Genomic DNA, 26,721 nt, shown 5'->3' with positions numbered 1-26,721 from the left:
ATAATAGGCAGTCTGTGTGTAGTGTGTAAATCACCCAAACCTTTTATATCAGCTCATGATCAGACTGTGTGTCGTGTTATCGGGTGTGGATCTACGCTCACTGTCTGCTCGGCTCTAGTTTTCTATTGTACCAGTGCGAAAGTCTGCTCCTAAAAATGGTAAGTCCAGTTCTGTGATTTTGATTACGGCTGATACACAGTTGGCTCCAGGGTTTGTTCACGTGTTAGTTTTTATAGATATGAAAAATATAAAATAACACAAATCTACCTATAAGTATATGTTGTATTTGTCTACATCAAAGATCGTATGGGGGCCTTTGTGGGAGAGTGCTCGTGGGGGCCAGCGGCGCTCCGTGCCCCACGAGCCTGCAGAGAGACACGGTCCGTTGTTTAAGTACGACCGAGGAGGCTGGCGGGGCTCTCGCCCGGCTCGCCTCGGGGGCCTGGCACACGGGGCACCGACTTGGTGCACAGACGGTTTTCTTCTGGGGCGGGAGAGAGTGCTCATGGTTTTACGATCTTTGGTCTACAGTACACACTGCGGAAGTTGTATACTGAACATGTACATGCTATCTCGTGTATACATGTACACCTACGCATGCACCACTGTCCTGCTGAACACACATAACAAAGGTGAAAATGGGGAGTGGCAACAACCACATTATTTTGACGTTATGTTTTGTAACAACACATCAACGTATGTACATTATTATACAAGAATGGAATGGGGAGATGTGACCTGACCAAGCACTCTTTCCACTGCACGGGAATTAGCTGTTGAGAGAGGTACATCACGGATGTGGAATTGTCCTCATGGAGGAAGGAATAGCATTTAGCTCTGTCCGTGCTTGGTCCTACCTCGGGGTCACTATAGGCCCCTATTATCAACCAATGTCCATGTCGTGAATAATTTTCATTGTTATAAATCCATCCCACCCATTATGTTTGTTTTGCTCTTGACAACATTGATTGGATTATATTTATAATGTCGTAGGTGCATGAATTATGTAAAGCTGTATTTAAAACGTAGGACCAAACACTGAACGTTTGCGACTAAGGAAGGAGGGGGCGGGGGGGGGGGTGAGTGAGATAGATATACATGTACATGTATATCGGTAGACAAACTGTACACATGTTCATGTATACCGATGTAAACACATGTACATGTATACCCATGTACATGTACACCCATGTAGCAATAAACTAGATTAATGCTCCATAGTATACCTGCCTATCCATTGAAGGAAGAGGATAGATAAAAATTGTATTACAAAAGAAAGGATAGCATACATTAGGCCTATTCAGTAGGCCTAACCCGTACAACATGACTGAAAAGGCAGATCCACTCGTTGTTAGCCCTTTATGTTTTATGTCCATGCAGGAAGGAAATGTCAATGGCCGTCATTTCCTGTTTAAAGGGAAGTACACGCTTAATAATCACTCTTTAAATAAATGGCTATAAAACATTTTTGCTTAGAAGCGTATAGCAGCTTTCGATAGTAAAACATTTTTGCTTAGAAGCGTATAGCAGCTTTCGATCGTAAAACATTTTTGCTTAGAAGCGTATAGCAGCTTTCGATGGTAAAACATTTTTGCTTAGAAGCGTAAAGCAGCTTTCGATAGTAAAACATTTTTGCTTAGAAGCGTATAGCAGCTTTTGATAGTTAAACATTTTTGCTTAGAAGCGTATAGCAGCTTTCGATAGTAAAACATTTTTGCTTAGAAGCGTATAGCAGCTTTCGATAGTAAAACATTTTGAGAAACCTTTCACTTCGAAGTAATGTAAACATATTCCATTCCAGTTTTATATTTATTTGATACATATAAAATACATAAAAAAGCCAACAATAATTTAACTATTAAATAAACTTCTGGATGTAACATGGACACGGTGTCCGAGTTACATCCAAATCACACATTTTTCATAATAATTTCCATTAAAATGCATTAAAGGCAGTGGACACTATTGGTAATTACTCAAAATAATTATTGGCATAAAACCGTTTTGGTGACGAGTAATGGGGAGAGGTTGATGGTATAAAACACTGTGCGAAACGGCTCCCTCTGAAGTGCCATAGTTTTTGAGAAAGAAGTAATTTTCCACGAATTTGATTTCGAGACCTCAGATTTAGAACTTGAGGTCTCGAAATCAACCATCTAAACGCACACAACTTCGTGTGACAAGGGTGTTTTTTCTTTCATTGTTATCTCGCAACTTCGATGACCGATTGAGCTCAAATTTTCACAGGTTTGTTTTTTTATGTATAATGTTGAGATACACCAAATGTGAAGGCTAGTCTTTGACAATTACCAATAGTGTCCGCTGCCTTTAAAACAATTCATACTTCATCAAACATGTTCACAATGTTACATGTGATAATTGGGTCAAATAAATGGTTTCTTTTCATAATATGGACACAAAAATCACATTGTTTCTCAACTTGGTCGAGTGACCCTTTACAGGAAAATGCAGGAGCTTGGTATTGACCAAAACAGCAGCCAACACTGCATATTATTGACATACCTTAGTGTGTTCATTGGGATAAGGTTCTATCTGTTATTCAAAGCGAACTTCGCATTTATTGTTTATTATTCAAACTGATTGGCAGTACAGACCTACAGATCTTATGCTATTTCACGGGCAGAGATTATGCATACTCTTTTGCTGAAAACAACAAAACAAACTGACTATATTTCTTTTTGTTAGGCAAGTGTAAAACCAGCACCCAACTTTGACAAGGACCATGATAGCCAGGCACTCAGGAAGGCCATGAAAGGATTGGGTAAGTTTGATTTCAGATAGAAAACAAATGAACATCACTTAAAGGCACTGCCGTTGATTTCACCAAGCTCTTCCTCGCTTAGGATTACGAGTTAAGTTCCGCATCCATAGACGTTAGGACGCATTGAAGCCATCTTAAGTCAGGACGAGTTGCTCGTACTAACTCGAGATAGGATTAATCCTAGAGTTTCGTGAAATCGGCTGCTGGACACCTTTGGTAAATGTCATATCCCAACAAATTCATAAAATAAAAAATCTGTAAAAATTTTAACTCAATATTGTTCCACAAATTTGTAAAGATAAAATTGAAAAAAAAAAGAAGAGTTGCACATTTGAATTTCCGTATGCTTTCAGATGCCTATAAAAGGCTTCAAACATGAATATTTGAGTGGGAGATTACTAAATAAAAAAAACTATGTTATATCAGAGGGAGCAGTTATTCACAATGTTTTATACTATCAACAGCTCCCTTGCCTTCAGAACTGAGATCTACTCCGCGGTATAAAGACCGCAAGAACAAACTCTAGAGTAGACCAGCCAAACTTTAAAAAGTGCTCTAGAATAAAACCACGGCATAGTTTGTTAATGGCTGGCATCTAGATGTATGGATCATGGGCTCGGGAAGACGATTAGGGTGGATGCCCAGCTTGATTTTGAACTTTAAGGTCATTTTGGATTCAAAAGGTCAAAAAAGGTCAAAAATCAATATTTTCAAAATTTGTGCAAAATTTAATTAAATTTGATAGATCTGTCCATAAAATGTATTTTTTAACTTTATGTTGATACTACCAACATTTTTAGTATCGTATCGCTTGTCTTGGTTGTAATAAAAAGGGAACTATTTCTGTTTATTTGGATTCCATGGGACGCACAACAAGTTGTCAATGGAATCATAAGGGGGAAAGAAATATAAATATATCTATACAAATATTGTGTATACACATGTTATGACAGGTACGGATGAACAGGCGATTGTTGACGTACTGGCTGCCCGCTCGAATGCTCAGCGACAAGAACTATTGCTGCATTACAAGGCTGCATATGGCAGGGTTAGTATTTTATCAAATGTTTAGTAGAACTTGAACACTGTCAATACGAATCGATCCGCAATTACAATGTACATGTATGGTATACGGTAGAGCATAGCAAGCAGTGAGTGGTTAAAGGCCCTGGTTACCAGTAGTAATTGTCAAAGACAAGTATCCTCACTTGATGTATCTCAACATAATTATGCATAAAAATAACAAACCTGTGAAAACTTGGACTCAATTGTAATCGCAGTTGCAAAGAAATAATGAAAGAAAAAAAAAAAAAAAACACCCTTGTTGCACAAATTTGTGTGCTTTAAGATGCCCCCAAAAGGCTTCAGTACTGAAGTCTTATTTACTTCTTTCTCAAAAACTACGTTACTTCAGATGAAGCCGTTTCTCACAAGGTGTTATACAATCAAGTCCTCTCCACTGCTCATTACTAAGAATGGTTTTATGCTAACAAATATTTTTTAATAATTACCAATAGTGTACAGTGCCTTAAAGCAATAATGACTATTATACTGCCATGTTAATACTCAATGACACGTGAACTCAGGGATAATTTTATTCGTGCGATCCCAGACATGCTGTGTATTCACGTATAGTTTATCGTATTAGACTGACTGACATAGTCTGTAGTTCAGCTATTATGACTAGATAACAACAATGTACTTTGTCTGTATTTCCGTCCATTTAAAACCAGCAGACCCTAACCACAGCACCAAAACATCTGCTATTAATAACCGTCCATTAATACAGAATGTAAGTCGAAAGCAGAGTTGCCCTAAAAAAACACATCAAGGCATAAGAATGAAAATTCCTATTAATAATAAAACGACAATAAGCGACAATAAAACCTCGGAATGCTTGTTTTTGCTTCTTTTTATCAACAATTATAACGAAATTAATGTTAGCTTTATTTAATAGAAATAAATAAAATACCGTCGCAACAACATATGTATTTGATTATAGAGTTATTTTGAACTGTTTTTATATCCAGTTGTAGAAGCCATGTCCAGGATTACTTTGCTTGTAGGAACAGTGTGTGTTTCTATATTTGCCAGGTAGATTATGTTATTTTGAGAACTTGATAATTATTCTAATACCGCGGAGTAGACTTTCTGAATTAAGTAGACTTCTCGTTGAACTGTCCTGCGTATAAACCACATTGGCGGAAGGTTAAGGAGAATGGACGAAAAAGTGTTGATTCGTGAATAGAATGTACGAGCCAAAGGCGAGTACATTGTATTCATGAATCTACAGTGTAGAGTCTATTCTCTGACTTACACTATTTCCCCCATTGGTTATATAACAGTTTCAATGAGTTGGTTTTCTCAATAGTAACAATAAACACTAGTTAGTCTATCTAATTTCGTATACGTTAACAAACGACGGTTGGTCACATTTTATAATTATTTTACAAAATAATGCATTATTTAGTGCGTGCAACATTATCGAGTACAACGTCAGTTTGCTCAGCTAACAATAAATTTGGTTACTAAAGTGATTTTCCTAAACTGGAAAATGTTTTTGTAAAATTGAAAGATAACATATATTCAGCTAGCCAATGTTTTGTTGCACTTCATTCTATCTTTCAGTTTGGAAAGACAGTAATTTTCAAGTTGAACTATTACACTAAACTGTAGATTACGTTACGAATCTACACTTAACTGTAGATTCGTAACGAATCTACAGTTAATTGTAGATACGTAAAAATAATCTACACTTATCAACAATAGAGTGACGTCACAGAAAGAGTTTAATAAGCAGTAGTTGATAAGCAGGGAAGAAGTCTCCCGAATTCCGAAAAGATTTACTCCACGGTAGAATATCAAGCAAGACGAACCGTCAAAGAACATAATCTACCTTTTAAAGGCAGTGGACACTATTGGTAATTACTCAAAATAGTTATTAGCATAAAACCTTACTCGGTAAAGAGTAATGGGGAGCTGTTGATAGTATAAAACATTGTGAGAAAAAGCTCCCTCTGAAGTAACGTAGTTTTCGAGAAAGAAGTAATTTTCCACGAATTTGATTTGGAGACCTCAGGGTTAGATTTTGAGGTCTCGAAATGAAGCTGAGAGTACACAACTTCATGTGACAAGAGTGTTTTTTCTTTCATTATTATCTCGCAACTTCGACGACCAATTGGGCTCAAATTTTCACAGGTTTGTTATTATGCATATGTTGAGATACACCAAGTGAGAAGGCTGGTCTTTGACAGTTACCAATAGTGTCTATCGCTGCAAGTAGATACACGACGGTTTGATACCTCACCATGCAATGCCTCATATTCCTCTAACATTTCCATGATGTTATCCATTTATAGGATCTAGTGAAAGACTTAAAGAGTGAGCTGGGAGGTAATTTTGAGGATGCTGTTCTTGCTTTGATGAGCCTACCACCAGTGTATGATGCAAAGTGCCTTAAAAAAGCAATGAAGGTATGTAATGAGTGAACAACTGACCTTTTTGCCCGATCCAAGGCAACATATCCCATTAAATCACGCATCACTCAGTGATTCTTTTCGTTGGTACAGTGATTTCATTTTCTCTACCTTATATATGGAGACCGGGAACAAAACAGAGAAGGGGAAATAGAAGGACCCCATAGGGAAATTCTTAAGACCTGGGTGCTCCACAAGGAATGTTGTATACAAAGTTTAAGAGAAAATCTACAGGGACAATGGAAAGGACAAAAGATGTCTCCACAGGGATGCAAAAAAGGGAATATGTGTACATGTAGTAATAACTTTACACCGGACATGAATCAGCAGATTTCAAGTCGGCAATGGGGGACAGAAAGGCTTGGGGAACCATCGTGATTCGAGGACATCACTCGATTTAAGCAAGCAAGCTTCAGTGGTGTGTTCATGGGAGTCAGGATGGGGTGATGGTACATGTTGCAAATTCCATATTACAAAGGTTTTTTTTTTTTACATCTGTGATTTTGAATGAAACTTTCACCCCACATTTCAGTTATTGTAAGATTAGTTGAACATCTCATTGATTTACTTCAATAATCATCTGGGGATTCTGTCAATTGATTACATATATACATATAAACCCTTTCCCCAGAATCATATATATTTTATTCGGCAGTGACCAAAAAAAGTACGTAAATAAACGCATTGCTCACAATGAAACGAGGTTCGAAATGCCTATACTTAAAGTCACCTGGAAGTGGTATTTTTTAAAAATAAAGCTTTTGTCACAAAAATATGTGTTTTTATGAGAGGAATGTGAATAAAAAATTAACTAAGGTTTAAAAATATTAGTTTTGATTGTATTTACAAATTTACGAGTAGGCCGCGACCCGAGAGGGCGCTGTTCGTGACGTAATTCAAGGCGCGATATTTGAAGAGAAAATTTGTAGTCGGGCCCCCGTACATTACGTCTGGGAACATGGCACATCAAAACCAATTTAAACACGATTTTACACACATGCGTACATTGAAACTTGAACATGTTGAACGCCTAGTGGTTTTTACAAAAGCTATTGCTGCTATTTTTATTTAACTATGCGACTTTTTAGTGACCAAATGGGTTGTAAGATGTGGGTCTGCCTACGTATTATTATAGAAATACGGCCACGGAGCAGACTGCACGCACGCACTATGGTTGCTGTAAAATGTGCGGACGGTCACATAGGACCTGCACGCACGGTGAATCGCATGCGGTACCAACAAAAAATCGTGTCACTTGGCAAAAGCTAAAAACATACCCTCAAAGTTCAAACTCACCCGAATTTTTTTCACGTTTAGCAAATGCTCCTCTGGGTTCTTCACGTCTGTCAGCTTCTTCGACTTCCCACTAGCTGGACAAATTGTTGGGACGGCGTCGTGTTTAAGAACGGCTCTTCTCGTCATGTCAAATGAGTGGTGTATCCCGGATTCGAAGCACGGCGGCCCGAAGTGTTTGCTGCATAGCGCTGAAAAAGACGTCGGACCGGACCACTTTGCTCTAGTTAATCTGACTTTCGCAGCCCACAACCGCCTATACTTGGGATCTGCAGGAAACAGATGAAGACTGACCCCATCTTTAGTTGTTTTGCTGCATCCAGCAGCATTACACCTGGTCGGCATTGCCGGAAAAATGACAGAAAATCTTTTTTTCGCAGCGTACAAACTCACGTCTTAGAATTACGTGTACTTTTGCACGTGTGTTTATCTACGCATCGAGGGGGGTCTATGTTTGATCGAGGCAAAGTCTTTCTTTTCCTACGTCACAAAAGGGGTAGGCGTAGTCAACCCCCCAAGCACTTAATTAATTTTTTTAACATATAAATCGTGACAAACAACTACTGAAAAATGTTTAAAAGAAAAAGAAATCCTATTTTCAGGTGCCTTTAATAATAATAATAGCCAGTTTTTATATCGCGCTTATCCGTAGTTGGTTGTTTTTTACATTGATGTCCATTTATTCGTTGAACCATTTACGCTTACTGAGTAGTGGGGGAGAGACTGCACTAACATAGTGTGAGTCAAGCTGCTACCAGGCTCTGGAATTCCCTTCCTCGTATGATCGTATGGCGTATGATCGCCGTTAAAATCCAGCAATTTGGCAAATTGAAGACTCCGCCCCATTTTACTGCCTCTACGTAAAAAGTGTTTCTGACTCGTTGCCTCTACGATTACTGACAACTACACCATGACCAATGCAGACCAAGCGGTGTTTTACTTCGAATTGGTTGCCGATTCTACCATGCTGCTTGTACGATAATGGCGTTCCCACTACGACTTTGCCCCGCTATTGTTGGCCACGACCCGGCTACGGATAAACGTGGGGAGAGCTTCCAGATTCCCGACCTAGGAGATCCCACCCCGATCAAACCACGCTCATTGAGATCCTCCCATCGTTTGACCCACGATTGGTCCGGATTGGTCACGCTCTCAGCCACTTTTCCATCGTAGTAGAAGCGGCGTCTATGTGTGAACGGGGTATAACACACTCCATCTCTTCAAAAATAGACTTAAAACAGACTTTAAATCAGGCCATGATGTTATTAATTTTGTTGTACATTTTTTGTTGTATCTGTATCATTACATTGTTTGTTTGTATCATTCATTTTTCGTCAGTTTTTGTATTAAAAGCGCTCCGACCTTTGTGGGTGCTATCAAAATGCCTATGCAAGTATAAAGGCATCTTAAAAACACTAATAAATAAACCATGGACAGGGAAATTAATTATCCTCAAATTGTTTCATCTGCAGGGTTTAGGAACAGATGAAGATGTTCTGGTTGAGATTATGTGTGCCAGAACAAACGAGGTAAGAATAGCTCTTCAATTTCACATAAATGAAACGCCATACGCAATCATTAACTACATTGCATTATTTACCTCATTCCGTTTCTCACAATGTTTTATACTATCAATAGCGCCCCATTACTCGTTACCAAGTAAGGTTTTATGCTAATAGTTATTTTGAGTAATTACCATCAGTGTCCACTACCTTTAATGTTTATGAATGACGAACATATGCTGCAAACAGTTTGAAGAAACTAGCCTTTAAAGATGTGTGTAATCGTAAGTGCACTGTAAGTTACAGGCATATTATTTTAAAGTTGACCGTACACTCTAAAATCACCGGGTCACGATTGTGTTTCCAACAAAATTGCAAGAGAATAATGAAACAAAAAACACCGTTGTTTCACAAAACGTGAGTGCTTTCAGATGCCAATTAAGAGGCTTTGGGCCTGAAGTCTTTTTTTATTTGAGTGAGAAATTACCTCTTTCTAAAAAGCTACGTCACTTCAGATTGAAACCGTTCTCAGTAAGTTTTATACTAACAGCCCCCCCAAGTTCTCGTTACTAAGTACATTTTTATGCAAAGAAACAATTATTTGGAATAATTAGCAATAAAGCAATACACGTTGTATTATCTATTCTTATTCCTGGAATCGATTTGATATGTGTCACCTACATTTGAACCTTAAAAAAGTTCTCTCCCGCCATTCATTTTCTCACATGTATATTCAACTTTCATTTCGCTTTTGCTGCAATTCATGTGTGACTAGCTGAAACAGCACATCTGTTTTAATTTTCGCTTTTGGTACATACTCAAATAGTTGGTAGCATAATTAACATAGTTAATAACGAGCAATGGATAGTTGTTGATATAAGTCATAAAATAATACGATTTGTACTTATTATGAGATATAGTCCATTATTATGACTTGTACTAAGCCATTGTTACTGAAGATTTCTCTACGAATGTCACGTCAACACTTCTGTAGCTCCCACTTGTCCATCGAAAGACAATAAATCTCCTTCTGCCAAACAAGATTACCAATGACTAATGTTGCTTACGATACTTGCAATATGGTTTTGATTTCCTGTAATCTGTTTTGTTTTTTGTTTCTATAGGAACTGAAAGCCATCAAGGCTGCTTATAAAACTGGTGAGTGTTCTTTGTAGACTGCGGCTTTTGACACAATGAAAAGGATATGAGCATGTTGTATACTTGTAATAAACCTTATTGATGAATTGAATCGAATCGAATTTTGTTTTGTATCCGTACGCTCTAGTTTTATTATACAGGAAACATTGACCTTTATGCTGACTCAGCAATATGAGATACTTTACAGTGTATGAAACTATTTAATCAATACAAACACATATCACACTATTTGATTTCCTGAAAATTAATCTACTCGACGTGAGTCAATATGTAGGAACAAGTGAAGCAAGCAATGTTAACATTGTTATTATACATACTTCATGTAGGTCGCTCCTTGTACTCAATCAAATATTCCTATCTACCTATCAAGTATCTACCAAACAAGGTACTCAAGGCACTGAGTATATACAAACTTTCAGAAAAAATAGGACAGTGATTAATTCTGAGACCCAATTGTTTAGCACCTTATAAGGGTTTACAAGGTGCTACGGCGCATACAGCAGCCGCAGCGTACCCCTTCTCTTTTCGATAAATGCACTGGGTTCTTTACATGCGTATATATAACAATATAACACATGCGACCAACGGCTTTATGTCCTATCCGAAGGACGAAGCAATGGTTAAGAGTCTTGCTTAAGGACACAAGTGTCTAGGCTGGGGATTCGAACCCACACTCTACTGATTAGAAACACCAGAGTTTGAATTCGGTGCCCTTATCCGCTCGGCCACGACACTTCCATGCCTGTTATCATAAAGAAAATGAGCTTGCCCGGTGTTCTTGTACATACAGGCTATAAAGCCATAGACAATGCTATCGATTCGATACTTTAGAGAATGATTTGTATTGTGTGTGATGTTCAGAATGCAAAAGTGACTTGGAGAAAGCTCTCTCTGGTGAAACAAGCGGAGATTTCAAGCGTGTTCTCATCGGTCTAAGCACAGTAAGTTTAAGTTTACAAAGTCATGTATCCTTAATCTTTGTAGACTTGTGGACAAGTTAAACACCATTCAGTGGCTCTGATGAATGACAGACGATCTGCCCAGTGCACATTGCATGCATTGTCCGCTTTAAACCGGCGATTGCGCAATTACATTGTTTTGTATTATTTTACTAAATGGCAATTTAGGCCCAAGAATGCGTTTTTTTTTAAATGATTTAACATGTGGTTAACATACACGTCATGAGCAATCAGAGAAAATGGCTCAGAGGAGTACATCGCAGGTGTTGTGCCATAATTGAGGAGACCAAAACTTATGCCTTTCTGGCTTATCACTTTTGTGATTTAAAAATGCATTTTGAAAAAATGCACTCGACTTATGCAGATGTGTTTTTTACCAGTGCTAAGTATACTAACTATGACAGGAAATTACAAAACCACAAATCGTTTTATGATACTATTATGAAGGGATAAAATTATACCTTGCCAGGGATGTGGATGTAAACTGTTATTAAATACATGTGCTTATTCAATTTCATTTATTTTTGATTGAAGAATTGTTTTTTTGCCAACACTGTGGGAAGTTGAGATCGATCGGTCATCTGGGTCACGAAAAATAGTGAAAAGCCGATTCCAACATGTTTAATTTAAAGGAATGTTACAGAATTGGTAAGAAACAAAAATCGTGAAGATCACAGATTTACATCAAACTTAGACGGTCCTACGATGCTGATAGAAGAAAACATCCCTTGAAATATTTCTGTCTGAAATTTCATGATTGATGAGGTATAAATAAATAATTTAATTTCGCATTTGGAGTTCATCGCTCAGGGAGCGTTTTATTCATTTTTGTTTTGGCATCGATGCTATGCAAAATTTGTAATCGGTTTTTCACTATTCTCTCGTGACCCAGACAGCCGATCGATCTCAAACTTCTATCAGGTTTGTCAGTTTATGTATATGGTGGATTACATAAAGTGCTTACACTGCCAGCACTTTTTTGCTAGCAAAACCAATTCTGTAATGCTCCTTTAAGTTCCGTACTTTCCTGATGTCCTTCCTATCTGGAATTTTCACATTGGTTCTCATGAAAATATCAAGTTCTATGTTTCATGCAGAGGGGGAGCAGGTGTCACAAACGTGATATTCTCCCATTCAACGATTTTCCCAAAATTGAATTAACAATGTAAAAACCTCTTGAAAAAAACTATGTAGAAACGTATAATGAGTAGAATGAAACTTCGAATTGAAGTAATAGACATATGAACAAAATATTTTGTTGTAATCTAACACTTTACCTGTTCAGTAGTGTTAAATAACTGTAAGAAGTTTTGGTCTGTTGTTACGAAACTATTGCTTTTATATGACAACATTTCTTAACAATTCAAGAAAGAAGCACATTTTCTTCGAAGGCCAAGTTTGAAAGATTTTACCACCCTCAAGTTTGTTTTCACAGTTAACCAACTTTAAATCACTTTTGTTTCTACATAATATACCTAAATGTCAACGAATGCTAGTTGAAGTTACATTCTAGCTAAATGTCGAGTGGACAATTTATGCGCCAGACAGATTGCGAGTTACCCAGCGTCCTAATCTGATAGCCATTGAAAAGGAGTTTATGAATGGTCACTACTCGACAACGTCAGTGCAACTTACGTTATGCGTTATACGTCATACGTCATACTATTATAGGTCATCATAACGGTCGCTTTAGGTAACACCAGTGCGCTGGGCAGATCTACCAGTAATTATTGGGAGTTTGGCCTGGTTACTTATCAAGGCAATTTCAGTGCAGCTTACGTAGACGTCATATAATAAGTCATACTTTCGCTTAGGTAGCGTTTCATGCTAGATACATACTATAACCCTTTTAAGTGTTCAATCCCCAATACGCCATCTTTCCAAACACTATTGATCAAAATGAAACTTCCAGGTATAGCACCCGGAATGAATAAAAGTTCATTCATAAATACCTCAGACAGTTTCGCTATTCCTATTGGTGGAAAGCGCTTCACGTGGGGGTGTTTAAACCGGTGATAATGACCAGTGTTTATAACCGGTTTTCCGCGCTAGTCTTGGTGCAAGACGTTTCTTGTTACGGGCGATGTAGGCGCTGTCGGTGATTTGGCCGCGCTGTGTGTGAAAGGAAAACCAGCGAATATGCACCAAGACTATACGCGCATGCGCACGAACGGAACCGTAAAACACGCGTACGGACATCACACATGTACATTCAACACGTATATACTGAGCATACCATATAGTTGGAAACATACAGAGCTCAAGCACTCGGAAACGGATTAGTTTTACAGAGTTTCTTACTTTATTACGCATTTTAACCAAAATATTTATGAATGGGAATCAAAGTGTGTTGAATCGGTTTTCAACTAGTGGTTTAAATCCGCCGAGGCCTGGTTCTTGATAATTTACCTCGCCTTCGTCTCGGTAAAGTTATCAAGAACCAGGCCTCGTTGGGATTAAACCACTAGTTGAAAACCTCATTGATTCCCTTAATAATTAATGTATGTTTGTTATTAGGGTGCACGTGATGAGAACCCCAATGTTGATGCTGGTAAAGTTGCAGAAGACGCACAAGCTCTGCAAAAGGTAATCGCAATCAGATACATCAACAGTAATATACATGTATCGGCCTATATCACATAGCTCGGGACAGTACTGTGTAACGGTTCTAACACATCGGTGTATATGGGTAAAACCAATCAGATACATCAACAGTAATATACATGTAGCCCTATATCACATAGCTCGGGACAGTACTGAGTAACGGTGCTAACACATCGGTGTATTTGAGTAAAACCAATCAGATACATCAACAGTAATATACATGTGTAGGCCTATATCATATAGCTCGGGACAGTACTGAGTAACAGTGCTAACACATCGGTGTATATGGGTAAAACCAATCAGATACATCAACAGTAATATACATGTACATGTAGGCCTATATCACATAGCTTGGGACAGTACTGTGTAACGGTGCTAACACATCGGTGCATATGGGTAAAACCAATCAGATACATCAACAGTAATATACATGTATCGGCCTATATCACATAGCTCGGGACAGTACTGAGTAACGGTGCTAACACATCGGTGTATATGGGTAAAACCAATCAGATACATCAACAGTAATATACATGTATGGGCCTATATCACATAGCTCGGGACAGTACTGTGTAACGGTGCTAACACATCGGTGCATATGGGTAAAACCAATCAGATACATCAACAGTAATATACATGTACATGTAGGCCTATATCACATAGCTTGGGACAGTACTGTGTAACGGTGCTAACACATCGGTGCATATGGGTAAAACCAATCAGATACATCAACAGTAATATACATGTATCGGCCTATATCACATAGCTCGGGACAGTACTGAGTAACGGTGCTAACACATCGGTGCATATGGGTAAAACCAATCAGATACATCAACAGTAATATACATGTATCGGCCTATATCACATAGCTTGGGACAGTACTGAGTAACGGTGCTAACACATCGGTGCATATGGGTAAAACCAATCAGATACATCAACAGTAATATACATGTATCGGCCTATATCACATAGCTCGGGACAGTACTGTGTAACGGTGCTAACACATCGGTGTATATGGGTAAAACCAATCAGATACATCAACAGTAATATACATGTATGGGCCTATATCACATAGCTCGGGACAGTACTGAGTAACGGTGCTAACACATCGGTGTATATGGGTAAAACCAATCAGATACATCAACAGTAATATACATGTACATGTAGGCCTATATCACATAGCTCGGGACAGTACTGTGTAACGGTGCTAACACATCGGTGCATATGGGTAAAACCAATCAGATACATCAACAGTAATATACATGTAGCCCTATATCACATAGCTCGGGACAGTACTGAGTAACGGTTCTAACACATCGGTGCATATGGGTAAAACCAATCAGATACATCAACAGTAATATACATGTATCGGCCTATATCACATAGCTCGGGACAGTACTGTGTAACGGTGCTAACACATCGGTGTATATGGGTAAAACCAATCAGATACATCAACAGTAATATACATGTGTAGGCCTATATCACATAGCTCGGGACAGTACTGAGTAACAGTGCTAACACATCGGTGTATATGGGTAAAACCAATCAGATACATCAACAGTAATATACATGTACATGTAGGCCTATATCACATAGCTTGGGACAGTACTGTGTAACGGTGCTAACACATCGGTGTATATGGGTAAAACCAATCAGATACATCAACAGTAATATACATGTATCGGCCTATATCACATAGCTCGGGACAGTACTGTGTAACGGTGCTAACACATCGGTGCATATGGGTAAAACCAATCAGATACATCAACAGTAATATACATGTATCGGCCTATATCACATAGCTCGGGACAGTACTGTGTAACGGTGCTAACACATCGGTGCATATGGGTAAAACCAATCAGATACATCAACAGTAATATACATGTACATGTAGGCCTATATCACATAGCTTGGGACAGTACTGTGTAACGGTGCTAACACATCGGTGTATATGGGTAAAACCAATCAGATACATCAACAGTAATATACATGTATGGGCCTATATCACATAGCTCGGGACAGTACTGTGTAACGGTGCTAACACATCGGTGCATATGGGTAAAACCAATCAGATACATCAACAGTAATATACATGTATCGGCCTATATCACATAGCTCGGGACAGTACTGTGTAACGGTGCTAACACATCGGTGCATATGGGTAAAACCAATCAGATACATCAACAGTAATATACATGTACATGTAGGCCTATATCACATAGCTTGGGACAGTACTGTGTAACGGTGCTAACACATCGGTGCATATGGGTAAAACCAATCAGATACATCAACAGTAATATACATGTATCGGCCTATATCACATAGCTCGGGACAGTACTGAGTAACGGTGCTAACACATCGGTGTATATGGGTAAAACCAATCAGATACATCAACAGTAATATACATGTATGGGCCTATATCACATAGCTCGGGACAGTACTGTGTAACGGTGCTAACACATCGGTGCATATGGGTAAAACCAATCAGATACATCAACAGTAATATACATGTATCGGCCTATATCACATAGCTCGGGACAGTACTGTGTAACGGTGCTAACACATCGGTGCATATGGGTAAAACCAATCAGATACATCAACAGTAATATACGTGTATCGGCCTATATCACATAGCTCGGGACAGTACTGAGTAACGGTGCTAACACATCGGTGCATATGGGTAAAACCAATCAGATACATCAACAGTAATATACATGTATCGGCCTATATCACATAGCTCGGGACAGTACTGAGTAACGGTGCTAACACATCGGTGTATTTGAGTAAAACCAATCAGATACATCAACAGTAATATACATGTGTAGGCCTATATCATATAACTCGGGACAGTACTGAGTAACAGTGCTAACACATCGGTGTATATGGGTAAAACCAATCAGATACATCAACAGTAATATACATGTACATGTAGGCCTATATCACATAGCTTGGGACAGTACTGTGTATTAAACGGTGCTAACACATCGGTGCATATGGGTAAAACCAATCAGATACATCAACAGTAATATACATGTATCGGCCTATATCACATAGCTCGGGACAGTACTGTGTAACGGTGCTAACACATCGGTGCATATGGGTAAAACCAATCAGATACATCAACAGTAATATACATGTATCGGCCTATATCACATAGCTCGGGACAGTACTGAGTAACGGTGCTAACACATCGGTGCATATGGGTAAAACCAATCAGATACATCAACAGTAATATACATATACATGTACATGTAGCCCTATATCACATAGCTCGGGACAGTACTGTGTAACGGTTCTAACACATCGGTGCATATGGGTAAAACCAATCAGATACATCAACAGTAATATACGTGTATCGGCCTATATCACATAGCTCGGGACAGTACTGTGTAACGGTGCTAACACATCGGTGTATATGGGTAAAACCAATCAGATACATCAACAGTAATATACATGTATCGGCTTATATCACATAGCTCGGGACAGTACTGTGTAACGGTTCTAACACATCGGTGCATATGGGTAAAACCAATCAGATACATCAACAGTAATATACATGTATGGGCCTATATCACATAGCTCGGGACAGTACTGAGTAACGGTGCTAACACATCGGTGCATATGGGTAAAACCAATCAGATACATCAACAGTAATATACATGTATCGGCCTATATCACATAGCTCGGGACAGTACTGAGTAACGGTGCTAACACATCGGTGCATATGGGTAAAACCAATCAGATACATCAACAGTAATATACATGTATCGGCCTATATCACATAGCTCGGGACAGTACTGAGTAACGGTGCTAACACATCGGTGCATATGGGTAAAACCAATCAGATACATCAACAGTAATATACATGTATCGGCCTATATCATATAGCTCGGGACAGTACTGAGTAACGGTGCTAACACATCGGTGCATATGGGTAAAACCAATCAGATACATCAACAGTAATATACATGTACATGTAGGCTTATATCACATAGCTCGGGACAGTACTGTGTAACGGTGCTAACACATCGGTGCATATGGGTAAAACCAATCAGATACATCAACAGTAATATACATGTATCGGCCTATATCACATAGCTCGGGACAGTACTGTGTAACGGTGCTAACACATCGGTGCATATGGGTAAAACCAATCAGATACATCAACAGTAATATACGTGTATGGGCCTATATCACATAGCTCGGGACAGTACTGTGTAACGGTGCTAACACATCGGTGTATATGGGTAAAACCAATCAGATACATCAACAGTAATATACATGTATCGGCCTATATCACATAGCTCGGGACAGTACTGTGTAACGGTGCTAACACATCGGTGCATATGGGTAAAACCAATCAGATACATCAACAGTAATATACGTGTATGGGCCTATATCACATAGCTCGGGACAGTACTGTGTAACGGTTCTAACACATCGGTGTATATGGGTAAAACCAATCAGATACATCAACAGTAATATACGTGTATCGGCCTATATCACATAGCTCGGGACAGTACTGTGTAACGGTGCTAACACATCGGTGCATATGGGTAAAACCAATCAGATACATCAACAGTAATATACGTGTATGGGCCTATATCACATAGCTCGGGACAGTACTGAGTAACGGTGCTAACACATCGGTGTATATGGGTAAAACCAATCAGATACATCAACAGTAATATACATGTAGCCCTATATCACATAGCTCGGGACAGTACTGTGTAACGGTGCTAACACATCGGTGCATATGGGTAAAACCAATCAGATACATCAACAGTAATATACATGTACATGTACATGTAGGCTTATATCACATAGCTCGGGACAGTACTGTGTAACGGTGCTAACACATCGGTGCATATGGGTAAAACCAATCAGATACATCAACAGTAATATACATGTATCGGCCTATATCACATAGCTCGGGACAGTACTGAGTAACGGTGCTAACACATCGGTGTATTTGAGTAAAACCAATCAGATACATCAACAGTAATATACATGTATCGGCCTATATCACATAGCTCGGGACAGTACTGTGTAACGGTGATAACACATCGGTGCATATGGGTAAAACCAATCAGATACATCAACAGTAATATACATGTATGGGCCTATATCACATAGCTCGGGACAGTACTGTGTAACGGTGCTAACACATCGGTGCATATGGGTAAAACCAATCAGATACATCAACAGTAATATACATGTATCGGCCTATATCACATAGCTCGGGACAGTACTGTGTAACGGTGCTAACACATCGGTGCATATGGGTAAAACCAATCAGATACATCAACAGTAATATACATGTGTAGGCCTATATCATATAGCTCGGGACAGTACTGAGTAACGGTGCTAACACATCGGTGTATATGGGTAAAACCAATCAGATACATCAACAGTAATATACATGTACATGTAGGCCTATATCACATAGCTTGGGACAGTACTGTGTAACGGTGCTAACACATCGGTGTATATGGGTAAAACCAATCAGATACATCAACAGTAATATACATGTATCGGCCTATATCACATAGCTCGGGACAGTACTGAGTAACGGTGCTAACACATCGGTGCATATGGGTAAAACCAATCAGATACATCAACAGTAATATACATATACATGTACATGTAGCCCTATATCACATAGCTCGGGACAGTACTGTGTAACGGTGCTAACACATCGGTGCATATGTGTAAAACCAATCAGATACATCAACAGTAATATACATATACATGTACATGTATCGGCCTATATCACATAGCTCGGGACAGTACTGAGTAACGGTGCTAACACATCGGTGCATATGGGTAAAACCAATCAGATACATCAACAGTAATATACATATACATGTACATGTAGCCCTATATCACATAGCTCGGGACAGTACTGTGTAACGGTGCTAACACATCGGTGTATATGGGTAAAACCAATCAGATACATCAACAGTAATATACATGTATCGGCCTATATCACATAGCTCGGGACAGTACTGTGTAACGGTTCTAACACATCGGTGTATATGGGTAAAACCAATCAGATACATCAACAGTAATATACATGTATCGGCCTATATCACATAGCTCGGGACAGTACTGTGTAACGGTGCTAACACATCGGTGTATATGGGTAAAACCAATCAGATACATCAACAGTAATATACATGTATCGGTCTATATCACATAGCTCGGGACAGTACTGTGTAACGGTGCTAACACATCGGTGCATATGGGTAAAACCAATCAGATACATCAACAGTAATATACGTGTATCGGCCTATATCACATAGCTCGGGACAGTACTGAGTAACGGTGCTAACACATCGGTGTATATGGGTAAAACCAATCAGATACATCAACAGTAATATACATGTATCGGCCTATATCACATAGCTCGGGACAGTACTGTGTAACGGTTCTAACACATCGGTGTATATGGGTAAAACCAATCAGATACATCAACAGTAATATACATGTATCGGCCTATATCACATAGCTCGGGACAGTACTGAGTAACGGTGCTAACACATCGGTGTATATGAGTAAAACCAATCAGATACATCAACAGTAATATACGTGTATCGGCCTATATCACATAGCTCGGGACAGTACTGAGTAACGGTGCTAACACATCGGTGTATATGGGTAAAACCAAAATTGATATTCTTTATCCCTGATACAAATTTAACATCTATTAAATCGTTTGCAGTACCCGCTGCTAAATGTATGATTCGAGCGACACCTAGTTATACTAGGCAATCTCATTGGTCTGGTAGGTAAGACACTACTCTAGATTTGTTGGTTCGAATCCAACCCAAGTGCTCTGCCATTGAGCTTTTTTCCATGATACATGTCAGTGCTTACACATCGGTCATAAGGTTGAAACAGTCAATCAATCAATCGTCGGCATAGACAGCAAAGGTCCGTCGCGCCGATCTCCTGTGTCCACGTCCTACAGCTTCGTCCCACATGCAGTCAATCACGCTGGGCCGACCCAGTTGTAAGCCAACAAAGATTGAAACCAACAGTTATAAATCCAAAATTGTTCTGTATAATAACACATCAACATTTGAAACAAAGGGTCTATTAGGCCTATGGTGTTCATATCATTGTACATGAAAACGTTTATTTTTATTATTTTAAATTAAGGTTTATTTTAAATTCTGTTTTGTTTGTTCTTGTTTTGACAACTCCTGAATTGTCAACAGGCAGCGAAAGGTCTGGGTACGGACGAGTCTGAGTTTCAACGAATCCTTGTAGCTAGAAGCAAAGAGCATCTGAGAGCAGTCTTTGATCAATACGAAAAGGTATGTCAAGGTTGACTGCTTAGACTCATTAAAGATACTGGACACTATTGATAATTACTTAAAAATAATTATGAGCATAAAAACTTACTTGGTAAAGAGCAATTGAGAGCTGGTGTTAGTATACAACATTGTGATAAACGGCTGCATCTGAAGTATCGCAGTTTTCGAAAAAGAAGTTAATTTTCCACGAATTTGATTTCGAGACCTCAGAATTAGACTTTGAGTTCTCAAAATCAAGCATCTGAAAGCACACAACTTCGTGTGACAAGGATGTTTTTTCTTTCAGTCGTATTTCGCAACTTCGACGACCAATTAAGCCAAACTTTTCCCAGGTTTGTTATTTTATGCATATATGTTGAGATACACCAAGTGAGAAGACTGTTCTCCCCTTTGACATTTACCAAACGTGTCCAGAATAATATCAAGATACCAAGGTTGTTATTATTATTATCTGTATAAGGCATACAGAGGACTTTGTTATTGTTTTCTTCCGGATAGCCGATAAATTATTGCCTGCACTATTTATTTATTTATTTATTTATTTATTTCTTGTTTATCCTGGGAATTCCATTCAGTAAGAAAGACTCACTGATCTCCCATGGATCCCAGCTAATAACAATCTACAGAAGTGCACTTAAGATAAAAGATGAAAAATTTACACTACAGGCAATCTCAAACTAGCGCCCGCCCTCTTGTGTGTTATAGACGGCACAATCAGATTGATCGGAATAGAAAGCATTTGATGCCTTCGAACAAATGAGTTCAAAACGTGCTTTTCAATAGAATACAAATGTTGGTAAGCATAGCACTTTCAGCCGCTTTTGAAAGATTTCTTTACAAGTTCCTTATGGGTGCCTTAAATCCGTGCCGCATGGAGGCTACATCGATCCGTTTTACTATAATGAAAAGTGGTTGATATACAACTGATGTGAAGGTTGCTTCACACCATTACATGGTCGAAAAGAAATGGTCCGTGGAACATATTGGTCAGACGTGGGTCGGACGTTTGTCGGACATAACAGGTCTGACAATGGCTTGTCCACTGTCAAACATAATGGCGCATTGCGCACAATGGGTCGGACATAATGATTTGTTGGACATAATGGTCGGACGTGGGTCAGACATTTTGGTTTGTATGACATAATGGTTTTCCACTGTCGGACATTATGGTGCGTTGCGCACAATGTGTAGGACATAATGATTGTCGGACATAATGGTCAGACGCGGGTCGGACGTTTGTCGGACAAAATGGGTTTGACAATAGTTTGTCCATTGTTGGACATAATGGTGCGTTGCGTACAAGGGGTTTTACGTAATTGTTTGTCGGACATACTGTGGGGGAAAACGATTAATGACCATTTACTTTTATTTGTATATTAATTTTTAGCTCACAGGCAAGTCGGTTGCGTCTACCGTCAAAAGTGAAATGTCAGGAAACCTGAAAAACGCCTACCTGTCCATTGGTAAATATTTATCAAGTATCTTTGCCTAAAAGTTCAAAATGATAAAGTCCTTGAAATGTTCAACTCGGGTCTTATACCTTCTTGACAGTGTGAGACTTGAACTATCTCAACATCGCAGTTTATAACACACCTCTTTCTATATTAAATTTGGTTTTTACCCATACACCGATGTGTGTGCACTGTTTACTGTGTACGGTGTATGGGTAAAAACCAAAATTAATATTCTTTATCCCCGATGCAAATTTAACATCTATTATACACCTCTTTCTAGTTCGGTATCCGGGTTGGGCAAGTAAATGTTGACTTGTTACAGCGCCGTCTAACGATGTGAACTGTGAACAGCCTCTAAAAAACTGAATCCGGTGAAACTAAATGCGTTCCTCTAGTTATTTAATCGCTTCTGATTTAGAAATTATTGACTAAAACAGTTAAATAAAAACCCTGAAAAGTTTCTTTTCTTATAAAATATTGCAGACCAAGGTGTGTTATAAAACATATGGACTGGCGGGCGCGTAAATCGGCCACTACAGAACGTCTATCCCGCTTTCAGAAATAGATCTCTCCTTTGGTCACTCAAAGTCCCTTGGTGGAATAGATGTGCAGCATTACCTCGTTGCCATGTATATACTATTTGGTCCCTACACTTTAAACAACCTACTTCCAACTTGATTGATCGCATTTGACCCGAAAAGGAAACTTTTAACACACTTAAACCCCCCGTTGACGATATGAAGTAACACTGATTCATACACAATATAAGGCATGCCTTTTACCATGGAGTACATAAGAGCTGTAGCACCAATAATAGACCATTCAGTTGAATTAGGCCCTACTCAAATACAAAAAACCACATCCAACGAAGTAAAGAGAGAATTACTTTATTTCATGTCAATTGGCCGGGTGTAAATTATTATTTCACGCACCGCTTGTGTACAAAAATAAGAGAAGCCCGTTAGACTTAAAATGTTAACATTTATTGTTTGGCTCTTTTTCTTTGTTAAACTCAAGTGTCTTACTTCCATAACCCACACGAGTTCTTTGCTGATCAACTTAACAAAGCAATGAAGGGAGCTGGAACGGACGAGAAGCAACTTATCCGGATAGTCGTATCCCGAAGTGAGGTAAACAACAAAACTTTTAATATTAATTTTGCAGTCTTTCATAAAATGATGGTGCTGTCCATTGGGGACTTTTGGGACGCTTGGTGGCAGCAGACATAACAGGTAAAACTAACTACTGTCGGTAATGTGCGAATACTCAGAACTACGTAAGCAATGGAAATTTATCTGGCAAGTCTGCTCCAACACTCCAAAACTGTTGACTTGAATTAAACATAAAATCGTTAAAGGAACACGTTGCCTTGGATCGGTCGAGTTGGTCTATAAAAATCGTTTGTAACCGTTTGTTATAAAATGCAAATGGTTAGAAAGATTATGTAAAAGTAGAATACAATGATCTACACAAATATGCCTCGAAATTGCGTGGTTTTCCATTTACCTCGTCGACTAACACGGTCGGCCATTTATGGGAGTCAAATTTCTGACTCCCATAAATGGCCGACCGTGTTTCTTCGCGACGTAAAAGGAAAACCATGAAATTCCGAGGCATGTTCGTGTGGACCATTATATTTTACTTTTAAGTTATCTTTCTAACCATATGCATTTTGTAACAAACGGTTTCAAGCACTTTTCAAAGACCAACTCGACCGATCCAAGGCAACGTGTTGCTTTAAGGTTCTTTTAAAAGTGTTATGGGTAGGTAAGGTTTATGCTAATTTTGAGTGTTTTGAGTAATTACCAAACGCCTTTAAGTATTATTTATTAGTTATTGTGTATCATTTCATGCACAGACACCAAAGATTCAGTATTACATTTTTTTTTACAGATGGATTTGGAGCACATCAAGGTGGTATACTTGGGAAAATACAACAAGACATTGTCTGAAGCTATCAAAAGCGAGACGAGTGGAGACTTCCGTAAAATTCTGCTGGCTATCATTGATGGAGAATAGAGGTCTCTATAGTTACGGAGAATATTTTAAAACAACCTTAAAGACTATTTAAAAATAACAGATATATTTACTTAACAAATGCTTTGGTGAGGTTTATTCGCACGCATGGATCATTAATAATCAATCATATACTTTGGTGTCATATTGTCTTTTGAAAACTTGATTAATTCCAATCAAGCCCGTTATTTTTAGCAACCTGTATATACAGGTTGTAGGTGGATGTAAAACTGCAATATTCTTTAGGAACTAAGTACAAGGTGTAGTTTTGATAAAAGGTGTGACAAAGTAATTGCAAAGTATATCATTTTTTTTTGTACATCCGTTTAATGTGAGGATGAAATGTATGAAATAAGCATCCTTTTAGAAATGTACCCAGACTAAGTAGTGAATAAACTGTTATTTATTTAGGCACGACTTACGCTCTATCAGATAGTCTTTAACCAGGCATACATATCCATGTAATTTGATTGGTTGAACACACGTCACGTCACGTGTAATCCTTTGTTTTGTCACTTGTACTGCTGCGGAACAAAATTTAGTATTATATACCTTTCTAACGCAACGTCACGGCCAAAGTTTTTTTGCCAACCGAGTATTGGAAAACTATGGAAAGCCATAATAGATGCAATACAAAAACAAGTAGCTACAGTTTGTAAAAATGTCACACAGGTATTACAAAATAGTGATGGATTTGTTGGAAATGTTTGCAGCGGTGGTTAAAAAATAATAGTTTTCCCGCCCGATAGTCCTAAACGAGGCAATGTTGGGTCAAGGCGGTCAAGGTTGGTGTATGGGCCTACATTGAGTCACCCTCGTTGTTTAGAAGGCGCCTTTTTATTTTTAATTCTTATTTATTTTTAAATATACATAAAATAGACTGGCAAACTCGTCCACCAAAATAAATAGGAATACGTTTTTTTTTTAGCAACCTATATGTATTTTTTAAAGCACTTTGTTGGACGAGTTCGCGATTCTGTCATGAACCACACCCAGCTTCGCCTCGTAAAATGGAAAAGTTTCGAAGTGACCTCATGGTTATATTTTTTTCCCACCACGCACTAAAAAATTGAATCGAATTGAATTGAAAAAATGCATCCAATTGTATACTTTATTTGAAGAAATGGTAAAATTAACTCTCATTTGTTCGTAACTGCTGGAGTAGACACGTACATTACCATCAGTGTCTGTCTCTCAAAGGGTTTGGGGAACTTTTTGATGGACACAAAACACAATGTCCACATATTTATATTAAACTTAAATGGTTTACAGATAATGATGGTAGAAAGCTTCCCTTAAAATATTACTTTTTAAGGTGGTGTATAGTGTTTGGAGAAATTAGTAAAACAATTTCAAGAATTTCTTTTGCACGTACACGGCATTATGCGACTCTCCTGAAAACATTGCTCTGTTATTCACATTGCTCTGTGATAAAAAAAAACTTGACGACTTGTGAAGCTCCAACTTCTACAGATAAATTATATTACATACATCTTCATTCACAGTGAGTAGGGATTCATGTCATGGCCAAAAACCTGATCTACAAAAGGTATCGGCACCCTTTTAAAAACACACTTGTTTCGATATTCTCCCGTTGGATACAGTGGGTTACAAGTTTGTTAGTAACGGTTCACCACTGGCCTATCTAGCCATACGGGGCAGTTCAAAGCAAATACATTTTTTGCAATGGTTCGATGTAGATTGATATTTGTTATACATTCTGATATTAGTTTTCAATATCAATACTTGGATTGGTTAATATTAAAATAATATTTGTCTTCACTAATATAAAGAATGTAATCAGGAATAATAACAATAAATTATGCAATCTTATTTTGCATTATGTTTCAGATACAGCAGCATTGAAATAATGTTAATTTTAATTGTCCATGATAATCTTACAACTGGAAGCAACTCGACCATAGAGTTAAGTTTGCGTTATAAAAGTAATAATTGAAATAATTTCGTTATCGTCGTAAAAACATTATACTCCTTGCTATAAACGATGTGACCTCTGACGTCACTCGAATACCATAACATGATTCGCGCGCATACCGCCGGGCAAAACGTGTTTTGGCAGCCAGCTAGAAGTGTGCAATCTTACCATGACTACGTGTCTTTTTGTTCGGCGAAACATGACGTATACAGTGTTGTG

At 38.4% G+C, this 26,721-nt stretch overlaps 1 protein-coding gene across 1 annotated transcript; it reads left to right on the top strand.

Moving 5' to 3' along the window:
* Nucleotides 1-15: 15 nt before the first annotated feature.
* On the top strand, nt 16-26,418 carry LOC117304434 (annexin A11-like). Its single transcript, XM_033788892.1, has 12 exons — nt 16-158; nt 2,707-2,782; nt 3,736-3,830; nt 6,142-6,255; nt 9,024-9,080; nt 10,178-10,211; nt 11,073-11,152; nt 13,688-13,756; nt 20,998-21,096; nt 22,484-22,559; nt 23,568-23,680; nt 24,444-26,418. The coding sequence occupies exons 1-12, from the start codon at nt 156-158 to the stop codon at nt 24,567-24,569; spliced, it is 942 nt and encodes a 313-aa protein (XP_033644783.1). The 5' UTR covers nt 16-155; the 3' UTR covers nt 24,570-26,418.
* The last annotated feature ends 303 nt before the right edge of the window (nt 26,419-26,721 follow it).

This window comes from Asterias rubens, chromosome 21 (assembly GCF_902459465.1).
Source record: "Asterias rubens chromosome 21, eAstRub1.3, whole genome shotgun sequence".
NCBI classification, from domain to species: Eukaryota; Metazoa; Echinodermata; class Asteroidea; order Forcipulatida; family Asteriidae; genus Asterias; species Asterias rubens.
Note: the sequence above shows the minus strand (reverse complement) of the source record. Positions and strands in the feature narration are given on the sequence as shown.

What these genes read in the sequence shown, in the direction of transcription:
- LOC117304434 (XM_033788892.1), top strand. An exon ending in ACAAGGCTGCATATGGCAGG is followed by an intron (nt 3,831 to 6,141) that starts GTTAGTATTTTA and finishes ATCCATTTATAG; the next exon opens with GATCTAGTGAAAGACTTAAA. An exon ending in TGTGTGCCAGAACAAACGAG is followed by an intron (nt 9,081 to 10,177) that starts GTAAGAATAGCT and finishes TTGTTTCTATAG; the next exon opens with GAACTGAAAGCCATCAAGGC.